Genomic DNA, 8,940 nt, shown 5'->3' on the forward strand with positions numbered 1-8,940 from the left:
TCAGCTGCTTCATCAATGAAATTTCCTCCAGCATAAGGTCAGAAATGGGGATGTTTGTTGATGATTGCACAATGTTCAGCACCATTTTCAGCACCTCAGACACTGAGGAAAGTCCATGTTCAAATGCAACCAGATCTGGACAATATCCAGGCTTGGGCTGATGAAAGGCAAGTAACATTTATGCTACACAAATGCCAGGCTATGACCATCTCCAATTACAGACAATCCAGTCACTGTCCCTTGACATTCAATGGTGTTATCATTGCTGAAACCCCCACTATCAACATCCTGGAGGTTACCATTGACCAGAAACTCAGCTGAACTCACCATATAAATACAGCAGCTACAAGACTGGGTCAGAGACTGGGAATACTGCAGCGAGTAACTCACCTCCTGACTGCCCAAATCCTGTCCATCATGTACAAGGCACAAGTCAACACTGCAATGGAATGCTTCCCATTTGCCTGGATGATGCATGTTGCTGTGACTGAAAGTCTGTTTGCAGTGGGTTTCTGCAGGGTTCAGACTTGATTTCATGCTGTTTGTGGTCTACGTTAACGACTTGGAATTAAATGGAGGAAGTTTGAGCAAGAAATTTGCAGATGACATGGGAATCAGTAGGTGATAAATAGCGAGGAGGATGGCAGTAAAGAACTGGGCAGAGCAGTGACAGATGGAATTCAACCCAGACACATTAGGGGCAATACACTTGGGTGGGTTGATAAGGTGAGGGAATACACTGTGAATGGTAGCGTTCTGGGAAGCACTGAAGGTCAGATGGAGCTCGGCACGTATCCCTGGCGATACAGGGCAGTTAGATAACAAAGTTAAAAAGACACCGAGGGTACTTAAATAAAACAAAGAACTGTGGATGCTGAAGATCTGAAACAAAAACAGAAATTGTTGGTGGAACTCAGCAGGTCTGGCAGCATCTGTGGGAAGAAAGTAGAGTTCAAGTTTCAGATCCAGTGACTCTTCATGTTCTGAAGAAGTGCTCCTGGACATGAAACATTACCTCTGCTTTCTCTCCTTAAATGCTGCCACACCTACCCAGTTTCACCAGCAATATCTATTTTTATTCATAAGGGCCTATATTAGCTGAGATGTAAGAATACAAGAACAGGGAGGTTATATTGGAACTGTACGAAACACCAGCCAGGATGTAAGGAAGGTGTCTCTGCAGTTCTGGGAGGACATGACGCTGTAGAGGACATTTACCAGAACACTACCTGGGCTGGAGGATCTGAGCTGTGAGGAAAGATTGGGTAGACTGGGAACAGTGAAAATTGAGATGGACCTGACAGAGGGTATAAGAACATGAGGGAGATAGATAGAGTGGATAGGAAGGGCCGTTTTTCCAATTGTGGAGAAATCAATAAGCAGGGGCATAGATTTAAGGTCAGAGGTCGAAGGCGAAGAAGTGATTTGATTTTAGAGAATGTTGGGAATCTGGAACTCTGTGGTCGAATGGATTGTTGAATCAGAAACTTCGGTAACATTGGACAGCATTTCGATTCATTTGCATTGCCATAGCCTCCAGGCCGCTGAGCCATGAGCTGGAAAATGGGATTTGTGTTGTCAGATCTTTGTGCAGACCTTATGGGCTGAATGGCCTTCTTTTGTGCTATAAAGGTTTTAGAGTGTATGAGTGTATAAGAATAGTGCGCACCAAGCTAAACACTACCCATGCTAGGTCAAATTCCTGGAACTCTCGGACAGTACAGCCAATTCACCTACTGCACCAGGGACTGCAGCAGTTCAAGGAAGCCGCTCACCACCGCCGTCTCAAGCATGATGGATAATAATTGTTGGCTGATCCAGGGACTCCCACATCCTGGAAAAGAATTTTAAAATGCCTCGTTATTGGCTCGTTGTTTGCTGCTGGTAATTTTTCCTGAGCCATTCACTCAGTGACTGGTACCTTGCTATTTCCTTCCAGCCCAATGCATGGGCAAAGGCTGGCCCGAGCCCAGCTCAGCAATGGGGAGAATCAAATCCACCACATTGTCATTCCTGTGAACCCCACAATGGCTATCCTGCCCATTTGCCCCGGTACATCAAAAATGAATGAAAATTTGAACAATGCTTAGAAGACATAAAACTGAAAAGTGGTATATTGTGAAATGTTGGGATATTTAAAGAATTTGTGTAACTTCGAGTTGTGCAAATGACTTCTTGGCAAGCTCAGGGCTGATCTGCTGAGTTTGCAATTCTCATGTGATTGAGAAAGTTTGAAATTAGCTAATGGCCAGCGCAAAAGAATGTCAAATTCAACTGAAAAAGCTCGAGATTCCATGATGCTCAGAAATAATTAGGAGAGTAGTTGGGGGAATTTTCAAACTTCAGTTAACAGGGGAGTCCCCACTTCGTCTCAGAATCCCTACAGTGTGGAAACAGGCCAACACCAACCCTCTGAAGACAATCCCACCCATCCCTTTACCCTTAACCCTGCATTTCCCATCGCTAATGCACCTAACCTACACATTCCTGAACAATATGGAAAATTTAGCATGACCAATGTTTTCTCCGGGTGCTCCGGTTTCCTCCCACTGTCCAAAGATGTACAGGCTAGGTCGATTGGCCATGCTAAATTGCTGGTAGTGTTCAGGGGTGTGTGGGTATAGGGGGATGGGCCTGGGTGGGAAGCTTCAAGGGGCGGTGCGGACTTGTTGGGCCAAAGGGCCTGTTTCCACACTGTAGGGAATCTAATCTAATCAATCCACCCAGCCTGCACATCTTTGGTCTGTGAGAGGAAACTGGATCACCTGGTGGAAACCCACGCAGGCAATGTGCAAACTCCACTCAGACATTTGCCCAGGAATGGAATCAAAACCAGGCCCCTGGTGCTGCAAGGCAGCAGGGGTGACCACAGTGATTTCACCACAGCTACTTATCGAGTTCGATCCACCAAAGCAGGGAACTGATGTCCTTGTTTGCTGAGGTTTCAAATATTCAGCTGTAAGGGCATGCAAGAGACTGGAAAGCAGCCAAGACAGGCTCAGGCACATGGTATGAAAGCAGAAAGTGGTGCAGGAATTGGCAAAATGGGAACTTACCGCTAAGGAAAACAGAGAATTCAAATTTATTAAAACTGGTGGGAGGTTCAGAAAGGTTGGTAGGCAGAAAGACTGGCTTGCAGGAGGTGCACAATTATAATACTTAATCAGAGGCGGCAGTGGGCACAGTTAAGCAGAACTCCATTTTACAAAAAATGGATTTGAGTAATCTGAAGAGAAGTCCAGATACAGTTCCAAAAGGAAACATTAGGTTGCCTTCTCAAAACAAGTCCACGTTGCTGGAGGGAGGGAGCAAAGGACCTTGAGAAAACTGATTCCTGGGACAAAGGGGTTGAATCCTGGACGTATGCCCAGTGACAGTCAGTGTGTATGGGACTGTACCCCAGTGAGAGTCAGTGTGTGTGGGACTGTACCCCAGTGAGAGTCAGTGTGTGTGGGACTGTACCCCAGTGAGAGTCAGTGTGTGTGGGACTGTACCCCAGTGAGAGTCAGTGTGTGTGGGAGCTGTACCCCAGTGAGAGTCAGTGTGTGTGGGTCTGTACCCCAGTGAGAGTCAGTGTGTGTGGGACTGTACCCCAGTGAGAGTCAGTGTGTGTGGGACTGTACCCCAGTGAGAGTCAGTGTGTGTGGGAGCCGTACCCCAGTGAGAGTCAGTGTGTGTGGGACTGTACCCCAGTGAGAATCAGTGTGCGTAGGACTGTACCCCAGTGAGAGTCAGTGTGTGTGGGAGCTGTACCCCAGTGAGAGTCAGTGTGTGTGGGAGCTGTACCCCAGTGAGAGTCAGTGTGTGTGGGTCTGTACCCCAGTGAGAGTCAGTGTGTGTGGGACTGTACCCCAGTGAGAGTCAGTGTGTGTGGGTCTGTACCCCAGTGAGAGTCAGTGTGTGTGGGACTGTACCCCAGTGAGAATCAGTGTGCGTAGGACTGTACCCCAGTGAGAGTCAGTGTGTGTGGGAGCTGTACCCCAGTGAGAGTCAGTGTGTGTGGGACTGTACCCCAGTGAGAGTCAATGTGTGTGGGACTGTACCCCAGTGAGAGTCAGTGTGTGTGGGAGCTGTACCCCAGTGAGAGTCAGTGTGTGTGGGACTGTACCCCAGTGAGAGTCAGTGTGTGTGGGAGCTGTACCCCAGTGAGAGTCAGTGTGTGTGGGACTGTACCCCAATGAGAGTCAGTGTGTGTGGGACTGTACCCCAGTGAGAGTCAGTGTGTGTGGGACTGTACCCCAGTGAGAGTCAGTGTGTGTGTGGGACTGTACCCCAGTGAGAGTCAGTGTGTGTGGGACTGTACCCCAGTGAGAGTCAGTGTGTTTGGGACCGTACCCCAGTGACAGTCAGTGTGTGTGGGACTGTACCCCAGTGAGAGTCAGTGTGTGTGGGACTGTACCCCAGTGAGAGTCAGTGTGTGTGGGAGCACTGCCCGAAGGTGTGGGAGACGTTCCCCAGTAAGAGTCTCCCATTGGCTGCTGAAACACTGCTGGTCTGGAATGTATCAGTTCGTTGCCTGGTAACGATCTTGCTGCATTTTCTCGAGATGTCTCTGTGCGGAGTGAAGGAACCGACCGTGAAATATCTGAAAACCAGCCCAGAGCCAGAGCCCCCCGCCCCGTCCCGGACTAGCGAGTACTACCGGGTGAAACCTGGCCTCCCCGAGAGATTCGAGCATCCGAGCTGTTTCCAGGGATATGGGTACGGGTTTGGGATTTCACACCGGCGAGGGAGAGGAGGTGTGGGGTAGTGTGTCAGTGTTTTCAGGGGGTGCCCAGGGGTAGTGTGTCAGTGTTTACAGGGGGTGCCCAGGGGGAGTGTGTCAGTATTTATAGGGGTTCCCCAGGGGTAGTGTGTCAGTGTTTACAGGGGGTGCCCAGGGGGAGCGTGTCAGTGTTTACAGGAGAGTTCCCAGGGGGAGTGTGTCAGTATTTACAGGGGGTGCCCAGGGGGAGTGTATCAGTATTTACAGGAGAGTTCCCAGGGGGAGTGTATCAGTATCTACAGGGGGGGTCCCCAGGGGTAGTGTGTCAGTGTTTACAGGAGGGTCCCCAGGGGGCGTGTGTCAGTGTTTACAGGAGGGTCCCAAGGGGGAGTGTGTCAGTGTTTACAGGAGGGTCCCCAGGGGGAGTATGTCAGTTTCCCAGGCTCCCTTGGGGCAGGGAAGTGTGTCAGTATTTACAGGGCTTCTCCTGGGGTGGGGGGGATGTAGGGATTCTATGATTCTATGTGGTGATCTCATGGAAACATTAAAGAGATGAGGGGCTTGACAGGGTTACACTGAGGTGTGTTTTCTCTTGGATGGAAAGCCTAGCACAAGGGGCACCATCTCAGGATAAGGGCATTATCATTGAGGCCCAGGATGTGGACAAATTTCTTCACTCAGAGAATTGTGAATCTTTGGAATTCTCCAGAGGGTGCAGGCTGTTTAACTGCTGAGTATATTTAACGTTGGGATAGAAAGATCATAGAATCCCTACAGTGTGGAAACAGGACCTTCAGCCTAAAAGTTCACACTGACCCACACCGCATCCCACCCAGACCCATCCCCCATGACCCATCTAAATCCACACACCCCTGGCTAATTTAGCACGGCCAAGCCACCTAGCCTGCACATCTTTGGACTGAGAGGGGAAACCGGAGCACCCGGAAGAAACCCACGCAGACAGGGGGAGAATGTGCAAACTCCACACGGACAGCTACCCGAGGGTGGAATCAAACCCAGGTCCCTGGCCCTGTGAGGCTGCAGTGCTAACCACTGGGCCACCGTGATACCTTGTCCCTCAGGGAAGAAACAGATATGGGAAAATGGAGTTGAGATCAAGGATCAGCGTAAGGGTCTGCTCTTGGATTCTTAGTAAAGGGCAAAAGGATTGAGGGCCAGAAAAAGGGGTGTGAGGTGGTGGCCTGGTGTAGAACCTTAACGTCAGAGCCTGGGGCTGTTGTGGTTGGTATCAAGTAGTAACTCCTCACAAAGGGGTGCAGAAATCTGAAACACTTTCCTCCTCACTCAAAAAAAACGGCAGCAGTGGAACTGTATCTGAGGGAGGGTGAGTGCTGAGTGTTTGCTGCAGGAGAAAAAAAAAGTCAAAACAGCGAATCGTTCATTGTTGTTTGATGACACTTTTCAAGGTAAATGGAAATTAAAAGACCTGTCAACCTCCAATAAAAGAATGAAAGAACCGGAAGAGAGGCTGAACAGCCTCGTCCGGGTCATAGTTTGATCAGCAACCAGTGGTAAACAATGGGAAAGGTGATTGGCTGAATGGCCTTTCTCAGGAGTAGCCCAAGAGACAGTATTTATATAAATGCACATGTTTGATATCTGATTATCACCAGACTTGCATTTCATTGAATGACAATTGACAGATCTCGGCCAACCAACCCACTGTACAGGACGACAAACCAGACCTATGGCAGTCAGCAGCCAACAGTTCATGAAATGCCGGTAAGTAACGTCACTCGCTGAAGTCATCGGGTTTCATGGGAATTTCACAGAAATCTAACAGCCATGTGGGGTTGAATGGCCAATTTATAGTCGCTGTCCAGTTTGACAAATTCAACATAATTGGGATCCATACCTCACTGAGAGTCAGTGTGTGTGGGACTGTACCCCAGTGAGTTTCAGTGTGTGTGGGACTGTACCCCAGTGAGAGTCAGTGTGTGTGGGACTGTACCCCAGTGAGAGTCAGTGTGTGTGGGACTGTACCCCAGTGAGAGTCAGTGTGTGTAGGAGCCGTACCCTGGTGAGGGTTGGTGTGCATGGAAGCTGTACTGCAGTGACAGTCAGTGTGTGGGAGCCGTACCCCCGTGGAGAGACTGGGTTGTAGATCTGTAGCAGATCAAAGTGGGTGTAACTTACCCCATTCTCATCGTTGCTGACCGCTTGACTTTCCAGACCAGCTATTACACGGTGCCTCAGAAACTTTCAGAACATTTAAGCAAATGTGGGATGTACAAGGACCATGGATTTAACGTTGGCATGGAAAAATCGCTGGTCACTGGACCGGAAAACCTGATCACATTCCAGGACCGGCTGAACTTTCATCGGTCCTACTTCTCTGCTGGTCCTTCCTTCACAGATTAGGCAAGGCCCTGTTACTGCACAAACTCCAAATACAAATATGTTGTTGCAGCTTCTCAAACGCTGTCAACCCTCTGTGTAAAACTTTTCATTCATTGTATTTAAATACATCTTTTTAATACAAACTCAAAACTATTTGTCTTTTCTTTAAAAAAATGACAATTCACATTGCTTCAACCGTTCCAGTTGGTGCGAAAGATAGAGATTCACTGAGATCCAATTCCTAATTCAGACACAACTGGAGGGTCAGTGCTTTTCTTTTTAAAGGAGGGTGGCAGTGCTGCAGGAGTATTTCTCTGTTGAAGACACTATGTATTTTACAGGAAACATTAATGCAAAGACTGGTTTCCCTCGTGCCTTTCTACTGGTGTTCTGTTCCCACTGGTTCCCTCATTGTGAATGTCTATTTACCTGTTGCTGGTGTTTCTGGGGCCTCACTGCTGGAGCGTTACAGGTACCAGTGATCATTTATACCTTCCTCCAGTTTCTCAAAATAATGAGTGACTGTACCACAGGGTGTTCTGTGTATGGATATGATGACAATGTCTGGCTGCTTTTGGAAAGCAGAGCTGTGCTGGTGAGGCGAGCCTTACATAATTCCATTCTTACAATCTGGAGCATCAGTACCTGGGATTGATCTCTATGGACTGACAAATGCCAAAGAGCTAGGGGTATGCTGACAAATTTAAATGCTAGAAATAATTATACTGAGCAAACACAGCGAGATACAGAATATACAGTTTCAGACTCCAGACTGTAGAATGCTGGATGCTCAGGCTGGTTCCTGGTTTTAGAAAAATAAATGCTTTTATTTTCTCTCTCCCTGTTGTACATTTGTGGACCGTGTTCTTGTCCTTTATTAGGTAAGGTTAGATTTTAACAAACCTGATTGGTCAAGATCCCCCTACTCGCCTTCACAGCCTTTGTAAAGGAGAGTTTCAGATTGCCAAAATTCATTAACAAATGTTTCTTTTCTGATGAAGGGTCTAGGCCTGAAACATCAGCTTTTGTGCTCCTGAGATGCTGCTGGGCCTGCTGTGTTCATCCAGCCTCACATTTTATTATCTTGGATTCTCCAGCATCTGCAGTTCCCATTATCTCTGATACAATATTAACTTTGTGATTTGTGTCACTTCGGGCATCTTGCAATGGTACAAAAATGACATTGTAGCTGCCTCTTCTGCATTGTTAAGCAGGGCTGATGTCCAGATACAAATGTTAGTGCCAGGTTTCCAATGTAGGCCTGACTGAGCACCATACAGTCAGTGGTCAGTAATCTGAGTGGTGCACTGTCAGAGGGTCAGTACTGAGGGAATCCTGCATCTAGGCCTGGCATTCCAACTGGAACTCCAACTAACACATTGTATATCGTGTCCAGTGCAAACCACAAAGTCAGAACTGCAAGTGACATCAACCACCCCAGCAAACTGGCACACAGAAATAACAAGTGGGACAGAACACCTACGCTTCACCAGAGGTGCACTGACGGTGTTAACTAGCAGGGTGATGGAACGTCGTAACCAAACACACAGGCTTGGTGAGCAAGTCTACAATCCCATCCACAACCCGAGCTAAAATTTTCTGAAAATAACCTTAAATTCAGTATCACTGTCACAAGCACTTAATTAGGAGCAGTGAGCTGTTTGGGCCATCCAGCCTTCTCCCCCATTCAATAACATGGCTGTTAAGAACATGTCTTCAAATCCATTCTCCCAACTACCTCCAAAGATCTTTGTCAGTAAGGAATCTACCTACCTCGGTCTTAAAAATATTCAGTAATGCCATCAGTCCCGAGGAGAGTGAGAATTCCACACCTGATTCTCAGAGCAAGAAACTCTCGCTTGTCTTTAGTGGGA

At 47.8% G+C, this 8,940-nt stretch overlaps 1 protein-coding gene across 1 annotated transcript; it reads left to right on the top strand.

Annotated features, from left to right (window-relative positions):
- Positions 1–4,523: 4,523 nt before the first annotated feature.
- Positions 4,524–7,162, top strand: pierce1 (piercer of microtubule wall 1). The gene is made up of 3 exons (XM_048558639.1): positions 4,524–4,701; positions 6,370–6,448; positions 6,899–7,162. Exons 1-3 carry the CDS (start codon positions 4,547–4,549, stop codon positions 7,085–7,087), a joined length of 423 nt encoding a protein of 140 aa, XP_048414596.1. The 5' UTR covers positions 4,524–4,546; the 3' UTR covers positions 7,088–7,162.
- The last annotated feature ends 1,778 nt before the right edge of the window (positions 7,163–8,940 follow it).

Source organism: Stegostoma tigrinum, chromosome 29, assembly GCF_030684315.1.
Source record: "Stegostoma tigrinum isolate sSteTig4 chromosome 29, sSteTig4.hap1, whole genome shotgun sequence".
NCBI classification, from domain to species: Eukaryota; Metazoa; Chordata; class Chondrichthyes; order Orectolobiformes; family Stegostomatidae; genus Stegostoma; species Stegostoma tigrinum.

What these genes read in the sequence shown, in the direction of transcription:
- pierce1 (XM_048558639.1), top strand. Translation starts at nt 4,547, where the DNA reads ATGTCTCTGTGCGGAGTGAAGGAACCGACCGTGAAATATCTGAAAACC. An exon ending in AGCTGTTTCCAGGGATATGG is followed by an intron (nt 4,702 to 6,369) that starts GTACGGGTTTGG and finishes GACAATTGACAG; the next exon opens with ATCTCGGCCAACCAACCCAC. An exon ending in CAACAGTTCATGAAATGCCG is followed by an intron (nt 6,449 to 6,898) that starts GTAAGTAACGTC and finishes TTGACTTTCCAG; the next exon opens with ACCAGCTATTACACGGTGCC.